Source organism: Pipra filicauda, unplaced genomic scaffold, assembly GCF_003945595.2.
Source record: "Pipra filicauda isolate LSUMZ 115617 unplaced genomic scaffold, ASM394559v2 scaffold68_size4259465_pilon, whole genome shotgun sequence".
Lineage (NCBI taxonomy): Eukaryota > Metazoa > Chordata > Aves > Passeriformes > Pipridae > Pipra > Pipra filicauda.
In genome coordinates, this window is record NW_024104853.1 from 2,585,995 (window position 1) to 2,606,795 (window position 20,801).

The 20,801-nt window shown below is 41.0% G+C and overlaps 1 protein-coding gene across 1 annotated transcript; it reads left to right on the plus strand.

Annotated features, from left to right (window-relative positions):
* Nucleotides 1-2,520: 2,520 nt before the first annotated feature.
* Nucleotides 2,521-19,221, plus strand: RP2 (RP2 activator of ARL3 GTPase). Its single transcript, XM_027726369.2, has 5 exons — nucleotides 2,521-2,700; nucleotides 11,939-12,604; nucleotides 14,218-14,332; nucleotides 15,483-15,568; nucleotides 16,637-19,221. Exons 1-5 carry the CDS (start codon nucleotides 2,572-2,574, stop codon nucleotides 16,718-16,720), a joined length of 1,080 nt encoding a protein of 359 aa, XP_027582170.1. The 5' UTR covers nucleotides 2,521-2,571; the 3' UTR covers nucleotides 16,721-19,221.
* The last annotated feature ends 1,580 nt before the right edge of the window (nucleotides 19,222-20,801 follow it).

Sequence of the window (20,801 nt, forward strand, 5' to 3'; positions counted from 1 at the left end):
TCTCTTTACACACACAGACTATAAAAAGTTCTGTGTTACAGCAGGTAATCCATTAGTTAATGTGAGGTAACAATATTCTGGTAATGTAGTTTTACGTTTTGTGAAGATTAATTAAATGGTATTTTAGCTTTTAACAAAAATGTATCAAATGTTATTTTTTATTCCTTCTATCAACTTTTTTTTTAATGGATACACAGAAAGGGGAGCCTGGTTGCGAAAAGACTGCAGAACTTTGCTAATCTGTATGAAATACACAGGGATCTAGGAGGACTGTTAGACTTCCAGAGAGTGAGCTAGAAGAGGTGAGAGTGTATTAGAGTCTGCATTTGCAAACTGTCTCAAACTGTCCTAGCTGGACACACCATGGAAAGAGCTGGTGCACAGAAGATTCAATGAAAGAGCAGGATCTAGCCAGCCAGTGCCCAAGAAACCCAGATAAATGGTTCATAACGCAAATCCACTTTGTAACTGAGATGTAAAACTGTACTTGGTGGTGGTGTGGGTAGCGCTTGCTGAGCTGTTAACTTGAATTGCAGCTCCAAAACCTCAGCAGCCTTCACATCTGCCCAGGCATACACTTTCACAGTATAGCTGACACCAAAAAGGGTGTTGGTCACCTCTCTTCCTTAGCAACCATTTCTGAGCAATTAGTCTCACTTCCTCCTTTCTGCTGTCCGCAGGGCCCTGAGCTGGGCAAGCCTTTCAGCCTGCTCAACTAAATGCAAAAGTAGCATTTCTCTGCTACTTTTCCCTGGCTTCTCTTCTCTTCTTCTGCTCCTACAGCAGGAATGCCATCCTTTGTTTAACATAAAATGGCTCTAAAGTTTTGTTAGTGGGTATGTATTGGGTGTAGTTGGCTAGGTGCCGGCAGTGGTGGGCTGCAGGGGTGGTCTCTTTGAGGAAACGGGGCTGCCCCATGCTGGACACAGCCACTTCCAGACAGCTCAAACAGACCCATTGTGGGGCATGGCTGAGCCCCCAGCACCTCTGGGAAAACATATTATGGAAGGGCAAACCCACTACATAGGAGTGAGAGAGAGAGGAGTGAGGGGGGAAAATGTGAGGAATAGCAGTGGGAACAGCAAGGTTGGAGAAGAAGGAGGGGATGGAGGTGCTGCAGGTGCTGGAGCAAGGATTTCGCATGGAAAGGACTACAGTGGAGCGGATATCCACACTGCAGCCCTTAGAGGACCCCAAAATGGAGCAGACAGATATTTTCTGAAGGAACTGCAGCCCATGAAGAGCTCATGCCAGAGTAGTTCTTGAGGACTATAGCCTGTGGAAGAACCCACACTAGAGCCAAGTGTGGAGAAGGAGGAGCAAAGAGGAACTATTAAGGACTGGCTGCAGCCCTCATTCTACAATTCCTCTGCACTGCTTGGGGCATGGTGGTGCACGGGTAGAGGAGTTGCAAATGGAGGGGTGAAAGTGGTAGGGTGGTGGAAAGGTTTTGTTTTCATTTAGTATTTGTTTCTCACCATTCAACTCTATTTTTAATTGGCAAAAAAAAAAGTTAATTTCACAAGTCAATTTTGTGTGTGACAGTAAACGGCGAATGATCTCCCTGTCTTGACCGATGAGCTTTTCCAGTCGTTCTCTCCCTGCCCTGTTGAGGAGAGACGGTGAGTGAATATCCGGGAAGGCAGCTGACAGCTGGCCAATGTCAACCCCCCACTTGGTAACAAAGCATCAGAGACAATTTTGAAGTCTTTCCTCTCAACTGCAAGAATCAAATCTGTAAAATCTTGGGGAAAATGTTTTTGAATGGTTGGACGGTCTGACAAAAAATTTTGTGTTTTTTACCTCTGGGGGAAAAAACGAACCGAACCAAATCAAGCAACAATCTCACAAACCCCAACCCACATAGGAAGCCCGACTATTTGCAAAGGAATGCACAAAGCTGCAGGACGCTGGCGGTTTTCGTGCTGCCACTGCTGCTCTTGAACACTTGCAAGAAGCCGGGAAAGCCGGGTTTTCCGGGGCAGCCCTCTCAGCAGGGCGAGCACGGCGGTGTCACGCGTGCCGAGGGGCCCAGGCCCCGCACCCACAGAACGCGCCGTGACGAAAGGTCAGTCCGGTTGAATTTAAAACCCGCAACGGACATTTTGCCTCCGACTTCCACAGATGAACCCGCGCACGGCTCCGGGCGGGACACGAGTTCCACCCTGGTAGGGCGGAGGGTTCACGAGCAGTCCTCGGACTCGGACTCGCTCCAGCGGGACTGGCGCGGGAGAACCCTCCACGGGGCGAGGGAGCGATGGTAGTCACTGGACAAACACGTTTTCCCGCTTCCCCCCGGTCCCCTCATGCCCGGGTGCCTCTGGCGGCGCCTCTCCCGCTGTCAGGCACCGCTGTCCAGGCGTCTCCCCAGGCCTGCGGTGATGGCTGGAGCGGGACGGGGCGGGGACAGGGAAGGGGAAGGCGGGGGGAAATGTCGCGGTCGCTACGGGAGACGGGGGAAAACCGGAAGCCGGCGGGGCGGGGCGGCGCGGCGCTGGCGGGCGCTCCCCATCTCCTGGACGCTCCCCGTCTGCCAGCCTCTCCCCTCCGGGCGGCGGCAGTGCCAGCGCCATGGGGTGTTTCTTCTCCCGCCGCAGGAAGCCGGCCCAGGGCGGCCAGCAGCAGCAAGCGGGAGCCGGCCAGGACGCGGCGGCCGGCGAGGAGAAGGCGCCTCAGTACAGCTGGGACCAGCGAGCCAAGGTACCCCCCTGGCCGGTGCCGCCCGGCCGCGGGCAGGACAGGGCTGGGGGTACGGGCTGTCTCGGCGCCCTCCCCTGCCACCTGGGGTTTGCGGGGCTGTGGCCGGGGCAGGGCCCCGCTCGCCACGGGGGCAGCGGGAGTCTTCTCCGGTCCCGCTGTCACAGCTCGGTCCGCGCAGTTCAGCGCGATTATTGAAACAACAACAAAGTATTTAGCCTAAGGATTTTACCAGGCAGTCTCAGACCGTGCAAGCGGGCGCTGGATCCCGCGGCTGCCGCCGGTGCATCGGTCCCCGGTGCCGCTGTGTCCCGGTGCGGCTGCCGCTGCCTCCCGGTGGGACAGCGCCCTGTGGGCGGAAAGTTCGGCTGTGACAGTCCCCACGGGTAGCGAGAGGGTGTCTGCCTGCCGTCGGGATTTCTGATACAGTGTGGGGTCCCCTGGGTGTGTGCGTCACACGAGCAAACTGGGATTATTGGCAGCTGGCAGGGGAGCTGCTTATTCCTGGGCGAGCTGGAGTCTCCACACCTGGCATTTCAGTGGAGGCATAATGCGTGCGTTGTGTCCTGACTGTCAGTATTGATTCTTCCTGTTTGTCTGTTTGCACTCCTTTGGTGGTGGTTTTTTTTTTTTTTTTTTTTTTATTTTAAAGCTAGAGGAAGTAGAACTAGCTTATCAGTCTCTAAAATGATGGATGAAGACAAATCCTTCCCAGTGCTGCTTCCTGAGCTGCTGAAGGCAATCCTAAAGTCTCAAGCAGGAAAGTGTTTAGATGCTGGATTGAATGTGTTTCTTCCTAGCCTCATTTCAACTTTCACTTCCTAGATATATCATGACATCACAGCCCTGCTAGGCCTCTCCTCCTCTCTTCTGCAGCTGCTTTCGGGTGGAGGAAGGAGAAACTGGAGCAGGCCATAAACTTAATTGATGTGGTTTTAACAAACAAAATCCCCAAAGCTTTAGGTCATATTTTACAGGTATGAAAAAGAAAATGTGTGAACTTATTTGAATGTTTAGCTTGCTTGTTTTTTAAACTTGGCCAGGTGCTCTAGGGTGTCTCTTAAGTCTTCCAAGTAGGTTAAGACAAGCTCAGATGGAGATGAGCTAGAGAGCATGTGTGTGGCCCGAAGGAATCAGTTCCTTGAGGATAAAGATGAGTGATCTGTGTTGGTCTTGTTGCTTTGACTGGATATGGATATTTACAATGCAGAGAGAGAAAGGGAGGATGGCAGCCTGTCACTTATATGGAGCCTATTCTCAGAGGGAGAGGGCTGTACTGAAACCATAATTTAGAGTGGCAGAACAAATTTTAGTCTGTCTAAAAGTGAATTACTGAATCAGCACTTGGAATAATATTTTTTAGTTTTAGAGTAAACTCATCAGCTAAAGCTCAACAGGTATGAGACTTTTTACCCAGTCTACTTATATGGCACTAACTTTGAAAACTAAAAGGAGGAAAGTCAGGATATAGAAAGACTTGATTCAGAGAATAGCCAGCCTTGTTGCTAAGGAGGTGACTGTTTTTAAGGTGCTGGAAGTAGGCTCAAGCTAATAGACGAGGCTATTACAGCATCAACAATCTATCTCTCTGGAGTAAAAAAAAGTGTGTCGTTTTGTGTGTAAAACTTCTTCCTTTTCTATAAAAGTCTCTTAGAAACCAGAAGAATCAGTGAGTTTGGGCTGTGCTAATGAACTGTGTAAGCCATCAAATTAGGCGCTTAATTTTGTACTGTACAGCCTAAGAATGGCTATTTAATGTTTAAGACCATTTCTTGCTCTTTGCAGCCTTATCTTTCACTGGGCTTTTTTAGTATATGCTTAATACATTAAACTAGGAAAGCATTAGAGTCACTTCATCTTAGGTAAAGGAATACTGAGCATTTGGTACACTAAACTTGTTGATTCCAGTTTGTACTGAGTGAGACTAAGTGAGCATTAATGCAGTAGCTTTAAGTGTTGTCTCTGATACCTTATCCTGTTGTCTGTTGTTTTCTCATTTCTGATGCATCACATATACTTACTTATTTTACAATGTGTGTTTGTACACAAAGTTAAATTGAAGTCAGTTGGAAAACTTGTGGCATGAAGACTCCTTCCTGTTCATCGAGTCCATTGAATTGTATTCTGAAGCCCGAAAACCTCAACTCTGAAAACGGATGTGCTAAGTGGTCTTTTGATGTTAATTTCCACCATTTGGGTTGGGGATGTGTTTCTGATTTTAGGCTTTCTTACTCAGTGATGCAATTCTGGTTATATAGTGCAGTTTTGCAAGCAGGTTTGGTAATTGTCTGTAGTTCTTGTAAACTATCCTCTGTATCTTCTTACAGGTGGGTACATCTTGCTGCTCAGACACTCCAGCTGTCTTCCTGTAAACTAATGCCATTCTGACATTCTCACTGTAGGCAGAAAAATGTAGACACACTTGTGTGCATGTTTGTCTGATTAGGGATGTGGAGAGAGGTGACTGCTAGTGACAGCTGTGCTGGAAGAAGCTCTGAAACGGAGGGGTTCCTCCAATGAAACTATTTCTTCTGCTTCTATTTCTTCTTCTTCCACTTCTCAACACCATCGCTAGTTGAGTCTATTTTAATTATGTTCTGATGGCAAAATATAATTACTATTGATACTGTCTGCTGGTGTAGACCTAGGCAAAGAGTAATATGATGATATCCTAGGGCCCATATAACTCTTGTGTAATAGCCCCAAAAATGGACCACGTGGTAGAAAACTCTAAATAGAAAACATTATAAAATTCTGATAGTTGAACTGAAATTAAGGAAAGTATATGAATTTGAGGGGCCTTTTCAGTTTTCTGCATGAATTTATTAAGTGAGGACAGAAGTTTTAAGGTATGCAAAAATTAATCAAATTTAGATTGCATTGTAAATCTGCTAGAAACTCTGTAATGCTTGCTAACCCTTAGGTTTGGAGAACTGTGTGAAGATTACTTGTGGTGCAGTAGAAGAACCAAAGGATCAGTTTGTCTTGAAAACAGAAGGGAAAAGGATGAATATTCAGTTTCTTGGTGCTCTAGGATTCTTAGTCCATGAGAATAAGTAGAGCATGATTTATTCCAGTTTGTTATTACTGCATCAAATCCTGAGGACTTGTTAGGTCTTGTTGTGTCTTTGGGCCATCATGAGAGTCCCCTTCTGACCAAATGTGGGAGAGGAACTTGGTGATGCTCAGCTCGTCTCAGCCTTCTTCAGCTAGGTTTTCACCTGGAAGATAACACTATGTTTCTGCTCCTGGTCTCCCTTTTCCTTTCCTACCTTACTGCCTTCTGTATGACTAACATTGTTTACATGTGTGACCAGAGCAATAACTTCAGCAGTAACTGAATATGGGTATGTACAGACAGGAACTCGGATTTTGTGTCTTGTGATGGCAGATACGCTCATGTGCTGTGACCTTCTCCGCACAAGAAGAAACGCGAATAGCTGCATCATCTTTTTTGCAGTTGTCTCATGTTTGAAGAAGTAGGATTAGAATAATTATTACCATAATGGCATTTAGAGCTTAGAGGGACTTTCCTTCCCAGATGATTTTTCCTTTTAGAAGGAACAAGTAAAGTTTTGTGTTATGTCATCTGAGTTGTAACTTAACTGCTTTAGTTGATAGGAAACATGCAGCGATCATTGTTATATCGCGCTGTGATGACCATACTCAAATGGTTTAAAAAACTCAGAGGTTTAACCTTCTACATAAATTATAGATAGTTTTTTCTTAGTTACCTTACATTTGAAGATCCTTCAAGAGTGGTCTGAGCTGATTTGGACATGTTGAACTGTCTAGATATTGTTTAGGTAGTCACTTTGTATTTTATTTTGGAATATGAGTAAAATAACTTTTTTTTTCTTTAACTAAGTGGTGAAATATTCTGTCCTTAAATCCAGTTCCTGGTGCACCAGAAGAACTACCACAGTATTTCTCAAAACGTAGTTGATCAACTGAGAAACAGTCAGCAGGTTCATATTAACAATATTTCCAGTTAAGTCAGGTATAGGCATGTAATAGCTTCCTTTCTTCTTCCTCTTGTCCTGTCTGTAGTATTTGGCAATGGTTTGCTGCTCAGAAAAGTATGACCATTTTATGCTATTATGGGTAGTCTGGAAGAGCAGGAAGATTACCAAGAATAGAATGAAATGTGGATTCAGACTCTTATATTGGCCAAATTTAAAGTCAAGGTGTGCAGGAGATGCTCCAAGATGAGAAACTGTATGCTAATGACTGGAACCTGCACTACTCTTTCCACCTTGTCTTGTTATGCACAAATCTCGAAATCTGCTGGAGGGTAACTTCAACAAGCAGTCTCCAGAGGATGTTGCAACTCACTACTTCAAGGCACCAAACCCATGCAAGTATGAATTTGCAGAAGTGTCTAGGCCTGGGAATGCACTTTTCTTTCTTATTTCCTTTCTGTTAATTCCCCTGCTGACAAAAATAACATTTAAAGCTTCTTAAGTTTGTGTGCCTGCCCTATAGCTGCAGCTTTTAATGTCACTGGGTCAGCAGCCAACTCTTGTATGTTATCATCTGTATATAAGTTCATAACTGAACTGCCATCTGTTGTGACTTAGAGAGATAGGGAACAATTTTTTGAGAATTATATTTTAAAGGGAAGACCTTAGTGTAAGTGGTTTAGAAATACTTCACAAACTATTGTTTGCTCATCAACCTAGACACAGGTAACTAGGGGAGAACTGTAAACTGTTAAGAACAGCAGTACCTTCTCGTATTTGTGGAGGTGTATCATTCTTGACTGAAACTCCTTTCCTGATGGACCCTGTGAAAAAGCCTTGTTAAAACAGGAACTCATACCAGAAAGAGTTCAAGATGTTGGGATCCTTGGTGATTCCAGGCACAGTTACCACCAAAAACTCTGAAGGTCTAGTACTCCCAAGTCTTCTTCCCAATGGCAGCTGCCTAGTTTTGATGCCAGTAAACTGGATGATGGTTGCTGAAGAGATATATGTCATGTGCAGCTTTCACGTCTAGTCTCTGACCTTCTTGCAAGGCAAGTGTTTGCAGGAAGGAAAGCTGCCTAATACGCCTTGCACTTGTTGCAACAGGGTGTCCTAGATTTCAAAACAACCATGACAAACTCTTGTTTGCTCTCACTTCTCTCCTTTCTTTATTCTTAAAATCCTTGCTCCTTAGGATTTTTCCTCTAGTCCTTTGTAACAGACTTCTCACCATTGTTATTGCTGATAACCAAAAATGAGACTTCTGTACCTGTTTTGAGAGGGAAGAATATTTGTGTAAGCGGGGCTTTTTCATCATCATATGTGGTTATTCTGTGGAGTAATTTCGGAACCTGTGCATAATCACTTCTGTTAGAAGGTTTCAACTCCTGAGCATGCAGGACAACTCCTGCATGTCTGTAAATGTATGGTTCTTACCTACTCCAAAAACTCTTTACATTCATCTGAAAGCATTAAAAGATGCCTCTGTGAATCCTGTCATCCTTTGAACTTATACCAGCCTGGGGGGAAAAAAAGGCATTTAAAAATCTGTTAAGGGCTGGAGAGTAAAGCATCTGTCTGGGTGAGATGGGTGAATTTGGACAGAGTTTTTTGAAACTTTATCCAAATACAAAGGACAAATAGATGAGTTATCAAATAGTTGATTTTTGCTGACCTGCCAACTGCTTAAGATTTTATAGCCAATGATGCACCAGATGAATGGGTAGAGAAATTAACATAGCCCTGGTTATGGTTACATGAGACTGCAGATGTTACCTTTTTATGGTGGTGTTTTTTGTTTGTTTGTTTGTGGGTTTTGTTTGGTTTGTTGTTGGGTTTTTTTTTTGTTTTGTTTTGTTTTGGTTTTTTTTGCTATGTTGCTAAGATAAAGCTTAAGAAGCATATAGGGTTGACCATCAGGATAAAGAAGGTGGTTGCAGTGATTTAATATTAACCTGTCGATGATACCTGAAGACTTTAGAGATGGTGAGCATGAACTAAGAAGGCCAGTGGCATCCTGGCTCGTATCAAAAATGGTTTGGCCAGCTGGACTAGGCCATGAGCTGTACTTGGCACTGGTGAGGCCGCATCTCGAATCCTGTGTCCAGTTCTGGGCCCCTCACTTCAAGAAAGACTCTGAGGTGCTGGAGCGTGTCCAGAGAAGGACAACAGAGCTGGTAAATGGTCTGGAGCACAAGTCTGATGAGGATCAGCCAAAGGAGCTGATGTTGTTCAGGCTGGAGAAAAGGAGGCTCAGGGGGGACCTTATCGCTCTCTACAACTACCTGAAAGGAGGTTGTAACCAGGTGGGACTCAGTCTCTTTTTCCAAGTAGCAAGTGATAGGACAAGAGGAAAAGGTCTCAAGTTGCTCCAGGGGTGGTTTAGATTGAACACTGGGAAAAATTTCTTCATAGTAAGAATTGTCAAGCTCTGGAACAGACATCCTGGGGAAGTGGTAGAGTCGCCATCCCTGGAGGTATTTAAAAGATGTGTAGATGTGGATTTGTTTAGTGATGGACTCAGCAGTGTTAGGCTAATGGTTGAGTTTGATGGACTTAGAGGTCTTTTCCAATCTAAACAATTTTATAATTCTATGAACATGTTAACAACTGTTGGATGCATCCTCAGAATCATAGTTCTGCCTTTATGCCTCTTTCTCTGGCATATTTCTTTTACCCAGGGGAAGTGATATATTCATATCTGCTACAGTCTATTGGGTTACCCCCTTATCTCAGGGGCAATAACCCAGTGAGGGGGGAGAGTGTTAAATCTATTTCGTCAGGTTTCACCTATCATTCAAGTTGTGTCAGGGCAGAACTCTTAATTCATGTCAGGGTAATAAAATGAAGCTCCTGAATCTGATAATAAACTGAAATTTTATCTTTAACTTTCTTTCTCAAAAACTCTCATTTGAAACTGTCTGTAAGCTGTGAGTTTGTTGACTAACCAGTGTTTTTCGCCTAGACCTAAATAAAAATGCAAAGTGAAGGTGAAGTTTCACATATATCTGCAAAGGCTACTGGAAGGTAAACATATGTAAGTATTCTTCCCAAGAGTGCCAAGGCAGTGGAAGGATTAAAAAAAGGTTTATTTCAGATGCAAGGACCACTTTTTTTTTTGTGATGCTGCATGCATCGGGCCCCAGGGGCAAAAGGCAAGTTCCCACCCCCTCAGGGGCCTTTTTATTCTCTCTCTTTCTCCCGACGTTCCCAAGGCCTCGGTGTATCTCTGTGAGGGCTATCTCTCTCTTCTCACATACCAGAGAGCAAGGTTGAGAACTTGTCTTGCTCTTCGGGGTGGGGGAAGCATTGAAACTGCCTTTGAGAAAGAGTTACCATTTAGGCAGAAAGCCTTCCTAGCAAAAACCGAGTTCTATCTTTCTGTTACAAATTCTTCTGGAAATGTATCTATTCCTACGTGGCTGTATAGGATGAGCTGGTGCTGCTTCAGAGGCTTTGTGGAGCAAAGCAATTTAGAAGGACATGCTTAGGTTCCAAATTTCAAAAAAAGCTGTAAGCTCTGGAAACACTGAACTTCTCCTTCTGAAGAGAAGGAACTGTTCCTCTGTGCCTTGTTTTGAAGGCAGTAAGCCTGTCTCCAAGGGTAATTTAAAAAAATCTCCAGCATACAGACATACACAAACGTACATAAATGTTCTAGGAGTTGTCTGGGAAGAAGGTATCCAAAACCAATTTTGATACTTGTATTCTCAGGTATGAGAGAATATGAATGTAAATATCTTGTATGTGGATCAAATATGTAACATTACATGAGGCTAAAGACCTTGGAGAGTTTGAATCCTAAGCATACGGTATGACTGAGTCTCCATGTTGTGTCTCCCAATTTTATTTGTAACTCTTCCAACTAACTTTCCTAGATGTGTACTAGTGAGGAGAGAATTCTAGGAAGCTATCTTCATTGTCTCAACTTCCATTTTATTTGGAAGATTGATCAGCTGAAAATCTCCTTTCCTGTCTGGATGTCAGATGTGTTGTGTACAAGGAAGTACATTTTATCAGGTGGTAGACACTTCTAGCTTCCTTTAGCTGCTCTGGCCAAAAGCTATGTAGGCTGAGCTGGTTTAGTGAATGTCTGGCACTAGCCCATCCTGGTTTATGCCTTTTGCTGGTCTCTAAGTATCGTCTGAATGTTTGACATGCTGGGGAGGAGGAGTTTCTTTCACAGAAATTGTTGTAATGCATGATAACCGATTATGGTGCAGCAAACTTTAGGGCCATCAGGCTGATATTCAAATAGCATGTTTGTGGTCTTGTGTCAGGCTCGTTCAGGTACTTGTATACTTCCAAGTGCTATTTTAATAAGCTTTCACAAGAGGGCGGAGTAGAATTTGCTCCAGGAATTGTAATTGTCTGGAGACTTAACGTGTAACTAGAAGTGAACCAGCTCAGATTCCTTCAGTGTTACAATATGGGCTGTATTATTCATGCTTTCCACCTGTATCACATACAATCCTGAGTGCTGTGTGGCTCTTCAGTCACTGCTCCCCAACAGAGTGTCCCAGGGACAGCCACAGCCTCTCTCAAGTGTTCCTCTGTAGCGCGGCAGATGCTGCAGTGTGGAGGAGAAGAGGTCTGTAAACATGCCCCCTGCACCACCACTGCCAATTTTTGCTTCTTGGACATAGCTAAAACAATCTCGTATTTGTTAGCACAAAAATCTTTTCATTGTTAGCACAGGAAAATGCTGTGCTTTAGATAAGCAAACACTCTGTAGTTTGCAAACATAATAGAGGAGATACTGCTTGACAGCAACAATGTTTCCATGTTTCCTTGCAACATGTTGAGGTGTTGTTAAATATGATCAAGAAAGCTACTCAAAAAGGAAATACTGTGTATCCCCAGCTTTATGAATCTGTATGTTGGACAATTTATTTATTACAGTTACTACTCTAAAACCCAGAACCATCATCCTTCTTGAAACAGTTCAGAGTCCATAGAAAAAGCTAGCTCACCCCCCCTTTAATAAAGAAAGGACAAAATTATTTAATTGCTTTGTTTTGTTTTGTTTTGTTTTTTCCCTGGCAAATCTCAGAAGTATAGTTTCAATTCTTTGTTGTTCCTCAGTACAGTGTATTCCAGTAGTTTAGCTAAAAGAGCTACTTCTGATCTTTCATCACTCTTTGAAGAGTCTTCTGGAGTTTGTCCTGCACAATTCAGTCGTACTTCAATTAATGCAAGTCAGTTGTCATTTAGCATTGTCATATTTTCTGTATGTGAAGATTTTAACCTTCTTTTTTTTTTTCTTCCTCCCTCAGATTGACCCCAAAGATTACACTTTTTCCGGACTTAAAAATGAAACTGTGGGTCGACTGCCTGGAAAAGTAGCAGGGCAACAATTTGTCATTCAGGACTGTGAGAACTGCAGTATCTACATATTTGACCATTCTGCTACAATCACTATTGATGACTGTGTAAATTGCCAAATCTTTTTAGGACCAATAAAAGGCAGCGTGTTCTTCCGTGACTGCAAAGATTGTAAATGCATAGTTGCCTGCCAACAGTTTCGCACTCGGGACTGCAGAAAGCTGGAGGTATTCTTGTGCTGTGCCACCCAGCCCATTATTGAGTCCTCCACGGGTATGAAATTTGGATGTTTCCAGTACTATTATCCTGAGCTGGCTTTACAATTTAAAGATGCTGGTCTGAGTATCTTCAATAACACATGGAGCAACATCCATGACTTTACCCCTGTGTCAGGAGAAAACAATTGGGGCCTTTTGCCTGAAACCGCCGTAGTCCAAGATTATGTTCCTCTGCCCAGCTCTGAGGAGCTGAAAGCCGTCAGAATTTCTACTGATGCTACAAAGAGCATAGTACCAATAACTCGAGGGCGGAGACAGAAAAGCAGTGATGAATCATGTTTGGCTGTGTTTTTTGCTGGTGACTACACAACTGCAAACGCCAGGAAGTTAATTGATGAGGTAAGCAACCTTTGTCTTCATTCAGCTTTTTGAATTCTTCATTAAACTTTCCTCTGGACAGCCTTTAATGCTCCCTGAAGGGGAAACACACAGGCTCTGTTTGTTTACTGACCGTACTGATCAACTGCACTGTTTAAAACCTTAAAGTATGATAAGAGACTGAATCTCATTTGATCAGTCAGTTGCTTTACAGCTGACATCCTGTGAGTGGCACCTCTATCCTCTAATAGTTTCAGTATATTTTTCCATCGTGGCACAGCAAAGCAATGTTCTGAAGAAAATGTGTAGTTGGTCAAATGGTGAACTTGGTCAAATCAGTAAGTGATTGACAGTGCTTGTGAAAGGGATGTAGCTGATTAACTTGTTAGCTTACTGCCTTACAAAGTCACAGCTAACAAAAGTCTGTCCTAAAAGTTTTTCTGTGCTAAGAGAGACTCTGAAAAAATAACGTGTTAAAATGTGTCTCCTGTGACATCTAATGTTGTAATTTTTTGTTCTGAAAGAGGCCGTGAGTGTTTGTCATGGCTAGTCAGCTGTCTTCGATTACTTAAATAGCTGGTGTGGTCTTTTTTTTTTTTTCCCCTTCTGTGTGAGGCAGCAGCTTCCAAGCTCGGCTGAGTTTGTACTTTCCTGGGGCTAAAATTTGAGTGTGGCTGGCTGCTTTTAGCACCCTGAAGTGTCAGGGTAGCCATGTAGCCAAGTAACCATGGGCTACAGCATCTGAGAGAGGTATCTGCAAAAGCTGCTGATCACAGTGTTGTATGATTCACTAAACAACTGGTGGAGCTCTTTCCCTTGGGTTTTTAGCTGCAGGGTGTTTCCTTGCCTCCCCTTTGCCCAGTTGGACTTTTGTGGAACTGAGTTACTAACAGCTTCTTGAATGAAGGGAGATAATGATACTTATGGTGGGGTTTTTTTTCTAGAAAAGGAATAGCTACAGTAAAGAGGATAATAGATGTGTTCTCCCATATTAGTAGTTCTATAGGTATTAAAGTTAAGAAGATGCTAAAAGACTAGTTAGTGAGATTCTGTAGAAATCTTACTGCTCTGTAGATTAATGGATGCTTTGGAAGTACAAATGTATTTGCTGCTTTTCCACATGCTTCTAGTTTCATACTAGATTTAGAGTAAAAAGGTATGTGGAGTGTGTGATGTGTGCATGTGTTTTCAAAAATTTGTAACTATTTTTCCAAGATGGAAAGCTTCAACAGTGGATAGATGAGAGGTTGAGCTAATGCTTGACTGAACTATTGCAGACTAATGAGAACTAACTGCTTGATTCCAGATGCTGAATGCTTTTAATTCCCATTAGTTTCAGCTTCTGAGGGATTGTGGGGAAAAACACACAACCCTGAGCCATAATATAAAACAAAACCATTCACATTTATTCCTTTAGGTGCACTAGGGCAGAGGAGAAAATCTGGATGAATGGAATGAAAATAAACAGAAATGTAGAAAAAGAAAATGGTCTTTGAAAAGAGCAGAAAGGGTCCCTTTGCTCTGTGGTTTAATGTGTATGGGAAAACTGGGTATATTCCAGTGTAATCTGGATAATCAAGCTGAACTCTCTGCCTTAGAAGCATTTTTAACATGAATTCTTTCTCTGGTAACAGATGACTGGTAAAGGCTTTCAACTGGTACAAACTAAAGAGGTCTTAATGAAGGCAGAGGATGCGCACAGAGTTTTCCAGCAGCATGCATCAGAATTCATTCCACTGCTTGAAAAAGGTGAGTTTGTGTTGTTTTCTTTCTCCTCTTGATATAGGAATCTATCACCAGAGAGTTCTGGAGAAGAAAGCGATGTGAAGGAGAAATTTGTGTTTCAAAGGCATACTGTAAAACCTGTTGAGATGAGTTCTGGAAGCCTCAGTGAGGCCCTAAACCGGCAAAAACTCCTGAAGGCATCAGAAACGTGTATTTTGTGGCTCTGCTCCCCCTCTAGTGGTCCCACCACATAGCTCTGGAGCACTGGCAATGCAGGTCTGCCTGGAGTGGTCAAAAGAAGCTCATGCTCTTAAACTGTTTTTAACTTATCATCATTCCTGCTCGACTACAGAGATGTTCAGAGTTTCTGTATAAATATTTAAGTGAACCAGTATAGATGTGCATAGAGCAGACAAGCATTAAATTCCTGTTTATAACTGGTGTACTGTCAGAGTATTTCAAAAGCCTTTCTATTGATTTAACTGCAATTGGGTTTTGTCTCTTCTTGCAGAAGTACTGACATCTTGTTATCTGTTATATGTTAAAGATCAATATTCACTCCCAAACTTGGCAGCAGCTTGCAGGTTTTTTCATGGTGAGACAAGGGGTCTGTGATATTCATTGCAAGAATAGGACAAAAGATGAAAGTCTAGTTTATGGTCTGTTTTGCAGCCATGTGGGAAGAAATACCATGTTCAGAATGAAACCAGAGAAAGGGGATGTGCAAATAGTGGGTGAGAAGAAGTCTAAAAATCAGGCAATTTGCTATCTTGGGACCGAGGCAATAATGCCTGAATGACTCAGTCCTACTCCAGATGTCTGTGAAATGGCTCACTATTTGAGCAGTATAGTCTGACTCACTTCCACGATGCCCAGCTCTCCTTAGTGTTTTTGTGCTATTGCTGTCTCTCAAGAAGTAAAACTGGAATCCTGCCAAAATCCCTGCAAAAAATGAGCATGGAATAGCTGATACTTTTTTCTCAGATAACACTGTGCTTTTTTTTTTTAACGTGTTTTAAGTGTTTTCAATTCTTTATCCAGCATTATGGGGCTGCTTGAGCAAAAATTATAAAATGCTTCTTGTGAGCTTCACAATTCCCTATGGATTGAGAAATCTGCTGTTTTGATGCCAGGCTTAAAAGTAGTATTGATTTTAGATGAAACTATTTTCTAGGTCCGGTGGTTGCTTTGGAGTTCAATGGAGATGGTGCTGTGGAAGGATGTCGAAGCACTATAAATGAAGTTTTTAGTGGGACCAGGGTAAGCTGACGTATTGCTTTATCGACAGAAAATATTACGGAATGTCTGAGCTACTTCATGGTCAAGATGTAGTGTTGACATACTAAAAAATCTTTTTAGGTTCATGAGTAGTAAAATCTGAATACCCTTTGGTGGTTGTTGTTGTTTTGGTTTTTTGTTATTTGTTGGTGGCAAGAAAATCTTGTCACTCCTAGGAAAGCAAGTTTTAAATCCCCTATCCATTGAAGAATAGACAATTTCCACTTAAAGTGACAAACCCTTTGCTTTCAGGCAGCTGTTCAGAGAACACTAGAATGTCTTTTAGACAAAGTGTCCATACAGCTCCTTGTTGTCTTTTGGTTCCTTTCAAAGACTTACTTGGAACTAGACTGCCCAGTTTCTGAAAAACAGTCTTCTTGTAGTAAGTCGTCTCATTCAATTTTTTGACTGAGGCTATTGCTTGCATGATAAACAGCTACAATGCTATCTTTTACACTGAACTGTTTGGGTATTGCCTAAGACAATTGTAGTTGATCTGCTGAAAGCTTTCAAAGGTGACTCTCCTGGAGCTTGGACTTCACATGCATTGATAAATTTTGAAAAATGCAAATGTAATTGAAGTTATTTCAAAAAAATAGTCATCTGCTGAAGAAGCAACTAAGTTTTTTTGAGAGGAATATAGCACAAGAAGTCTTTCTTACAAACTCTGCCTTTCTGTTAAAGGAAAGTGGTAGTCTAAGGATTTCGTGTATTTATTTTAATAAATACACTTCTCCTGGACAGAATTGACTTTACCAATCAAAATACATCTAAATGGACACTAGCTGAAGCTGTGACCCCTGAATAATCAAGCCTCAAACTTGTAATCAGTAGAAGGCAAGGGTTAATGCAGCTAGCATGTCTGCTAGGAAGAGGTGATGGTAACAAACCTCAGGGCTGAGAGAATTCTAGGACTGTTCTGTCATACAGTGGAAACCAACAGAGTTGTGCCCCTCATGAAATGCAAAACTAAAAATTAGCATTACTGATTCCAAATGAGCAACGACTGCTTTTAGTGATGCATAACTATTTTCTTGTTTAACAAAACAGGTTTTTGTATCGGAAAGCAAGGTATCAGCGTCTCAAGATGTAGACAATTTCTACAACTTTGCTGACATGCAGATGGGAATGTGAAGTTTAGCATGAAGGTGTCCACGTATGGTTTGTCTTGGCACTTGGATGTCACTTGGCTTGAATATTGAAGTAGTTTTGTCATTTGGTTTTGTATTTCTCGTATATCCTTTTTATAAAGCTACTGGTGGTTTTAATACCATATTACCTGAGCTGGAGTAAATGGCATAGCCCTCCATGTGCATTGTGTTTGAAACTTATGTTTCAACTCCAAAAACAATTGAGCTTTTCTACTAACTTTTTTACAGTGATTTCTAAACATCTGTCGACACTTGAATGTTTCTTGACAACATCTAGTGGTTACAAGTATTTAAAAGTGCAATGCTGATCAAAGTTTGATGCAGTAGTAATTGTTACCTTTAACTCAGACACATTGTTTAGAAAGTGCATTTATGTGAAACTTGACGCTCAAAACTTTCCCACATGCAAATTTGTCTTCACTGGGGGTCCAGGAAGGAAGCTGTAGTCATTGACTTTTTCTGAAAGCTTAGTCTGAAATGAATTGTCCTTATAGCACACTTTCAAAAATGGTTTTTGACTTTGGCTTACTCTGCTTCAGCATATTTTTTGAATAAAGTTGTTTGCAGCAGCATTTATGCCGAGCCTTGTCACAAAAGCATTCTGGTAAGTGAGCACTTGCCTGGCTTTTCTGCTTTGAGGTGAATTCTGAGCATGAGTGCTCTGCTGAAGCTATTCTAAGGTCCACTCAGGTTTTCTGGTGATACAGCTGCCTCTGGCATTCCCAAGTCACATATGAGATATACATGAGGTTCCCTTGGACTCAGAGCAATAGGTCTCTGGCACCATTGTTGCTTGCTAGAAGGGACACCCAGTAATCAGTAGTCAGAGAAGAGCTCTGATGGCATTTAAAAACCCCTTTTCTCTGCTATACCCCAGAAGGCTTTTATATTCAGCAGTACTAAAAATTGGCTGTAAAGTGCTACACACTGCTGTAGGGTTTATTTTATATTAATTCTAAAAACAGACCGAAGAAGTGCTACTAGCATTTTTTGAGATGCATTTGAATAGTCATCAGTAAGAATCCTTATTGCTAAACAGTGGATAGGAGAATGCAAATCTATATGGATATTAAATACATGATTGATTTATTTTTGCATATTACATCCTTATGGATTTTTCTACATGAACTTAAAGCTTACGTCCTGGTTTACAAGCCCTCTGTAATACTTGAACAGAGTGTGCATGCAGACACATAAAACCAAATTTCATAATCAAAATAGTGGCTTGTCAGTTTGCATAGCTTTTACAATTCAGTGAATGGATTTGGACTGTGTTGAGGTGCTAAACCATTTCCTCATTACGGTCATCTGTCAAAAGGGAAGATCTTGCACATCTTAACTGAAAATGAGTCCTGACTCATCATTTTCACAGCTCTGGAGCTCCACAGTGGGTGGCTAAAAACACGTCTAATTTTTTGGAATTGGCACATGAAAGAATCTGTTCTTCTGGAATTCATAATACTGTAATGCCGAAGAGAGGTCCTGAACTATCATTTTGTTGCTACTAGGCAAATGCTTGCTATTAAACTAGAAAATATGTCCTTAGGACTTCTTGTTACAGTTATGCATTGATTAAATAAGGAAGAATATCTCCTGAATAAACTAAACTAAACCAAGGTAAGAAAAATGCTACTTCTCTGAAATGTTTTTATTTGACAAAATGAAATAAAATCAAGCCACTACCAGAATCCAGCTGGTAGTAGAAATTGCCATTTATTTACACTTAGCCAGCCAGGATTAATTTATTTTTATTATATGTCTGAGGAGAGGCTGCGAAAAGAACTAGAAATTTTAGATTGATCTCTAAAGTACTAGCACAACTCATCAGTCAACATTTGCAAGAATTAATCTAGATACATACAGTAAATGTATTATTTTGGTATGGACAGTGCATTAAAATTTTGTAATGTACTAAAGAGCTGTCATTGTATAATTTATCTAAGCAGTGCAGATATTGGACTGTTCTAGTTTCTAAACTTTTACATATAATATTTCCAAAGTTATACCTTGACACATGATTATGTTTATAGTTTACTTTTTATATCATCATTGCTCTGGAAACAAAGTGCTAAATGGATTTTTGTGACTATTTTTACTGAAGGACAGGATGATTAATTGAAAATTAATCTAGGCTTGCAACAGTGGAAAAACTTGTCTATGTGCTAGGAAAGAGCACAGTGTTGCTTTTTTTTAAAATATTGATAGTCTGCTTATAAACATAAAGAATTGTTAATAAAAAACCCCTAAATAATGAAGGAGTTTCTCAATCCAATTATTTGTCTTTTGACTTCCATTTTTTGCTAACAGGTGTCAAGAACACTTTTATCCTAAGAGTCAGGTATTATATGCATTACAGAATGGTACGTGTTTCATGTAGTCTTTGTACATTTCATGTAGTCTTTGTACTTGTCATTTGTATAGCTTTTTATGTAATTTGTATTGCACTGTGAATGTGATTCATAATAAACATGGGAAATATCTAAACTCTGGATTGTGGAAGATTTTTTAAAATTATAGTATATTGTAAAACATAATGTAATTATATTAAGTATAAAAACTGATTTCCATGTTTCAGCGGGGACTTTAATTAGATACTTACAGCTTATTGAAAATAAACATGAACTCTGTAGTCAGCCATCCTCCAGAAAAGGTGATTTTTTGACAGCAAGGATTTTTCCTTAGTCACTGAGGACATGATTAACTGCACACTTCAGTTTTCCTAAGAAAATATAGAAGGTATTCATATATCAACCTGTACAGATACAAGTACAGATATTCCTGGATGGAGGCTGTTAAAGGACTTCTCCCTGATCTCTGTGTACATGTGGTGGTTTCTTTTTGTTTTGTTTCTTGGCTTTTTTTTAAAGTTGTAAAAGTTTTGTGCATTTTAAATGTTCTTACCTCTTTGGGTACTAGATGCATGCTAGTGATGTGGTCATAGCAAAAACAGATTGTGGTGGTTATACTAGTATAGTTGTTCATTTAGAAAGCAATTCCTTTGTATATCCCATGTAACATCTGAAAACAGGTAAACATTTAATAAATTTCCAAACTCAGCTTTAAACTGGTCAGAAATGAGAATCTTCCAAGTAGACATGGTCTAGGGCAACCCTCAGGAAGTTAAATGTTTGTAAAGAACATGAAGTACTGTATCAATATAATTTTCTTCTGAATATATTGAGTTAAATTGTGAAGCTTTAAAGAATCAAAGCTTTTGATTTACTTTTAGCTATTATTGTACAACTTTACCATTTAAAAAACCTCCTGTTACCCCAGTTGGATCCATGTTCCCTAGCAGTCTTTTTTATGTAGTGTCTAAGTCATAGCAAAGCTGCTCTTGAGTATTTTCACCATTTTTACCAATCACATCCTCAATTACTAACATGCAGAAACTTTGTATCTGTGCCCCAGTCTGTGTTAGAAGATCACCCACTTTTTTTTGGTCATATCCAATATACATGCATTTTATGCGTGATTTTAAAAGTAATCCACATACCAGGCTGCACTTTTGTAACTGGGACAGATTTTATTTTTTTTTCAATTCCAAAAAGCAGCCTAAAACTTTTTGCTACAAAATATGTGTATCAGTCATTTTGACTAATAAGGGTAACAAATGAGTTACACTGACTTAAGCATGAGTTAGAATTCTGTGGCTGCATATTTTCTTAAAGGATGTTTTCTAAGTGTTTAGGTTTACTCATGCAGAATTCAACTTTCTGCACAAATTTAAATTAGCATTGATGATAACATCTTCTAGAAGGTGTTGATTTCACAGGCTTTTTTCCTAAAGATTTAATGCAAATCATTGTGAAATTAATCTTTTTAAGACCTAGTAGCAGCCCAATTCCCTCCTGAGTAGTTCCTAAATTCTAGGTCTTTTGCTATCAAGTTCCACACTGACTTCTTTGCATCTTTGTGCCATTTGATTTTTGATTTAATAAGTAAGCCTTCTGAATCCATAAGGGTGACATAGGTCTTTGGAGGTCTGCAGGAACAGCTCTTCCAAGGCATGTTTAAATCTGATCCAAAGCATGTAAATTCTAGTCCAACAGTTTTAAAAGCTA

What these genes read in the sequence shown, in the direction of transcription:
- RP2 (XM_027726369.2), top strand. Translation starts at nt 2,572, where the DNA reads ATGGGGTGTTTCTTCTCCCGCCGCAGGAAGCCGGCCCAGGGCGGCCAG. An exon ending in GCTGGGACCAGCGAGCCAAG is followed by an intron (nt 2,701 to 11,938) that starts GTACCCCCCTGG and finishes TTCCTCCCTCAG; the next exon opens with ATTGACCCCAAAGATTACAC. An exon ending in CATTCCACTGCTTGAAAAAG is followed by an intron (nt 14,333 to 15,482) that starts GTGAGTTTGTGT and finishes ACTATTTTCTAG; the next exon opens with GTCCGGTGGTTGCTTTGGAG.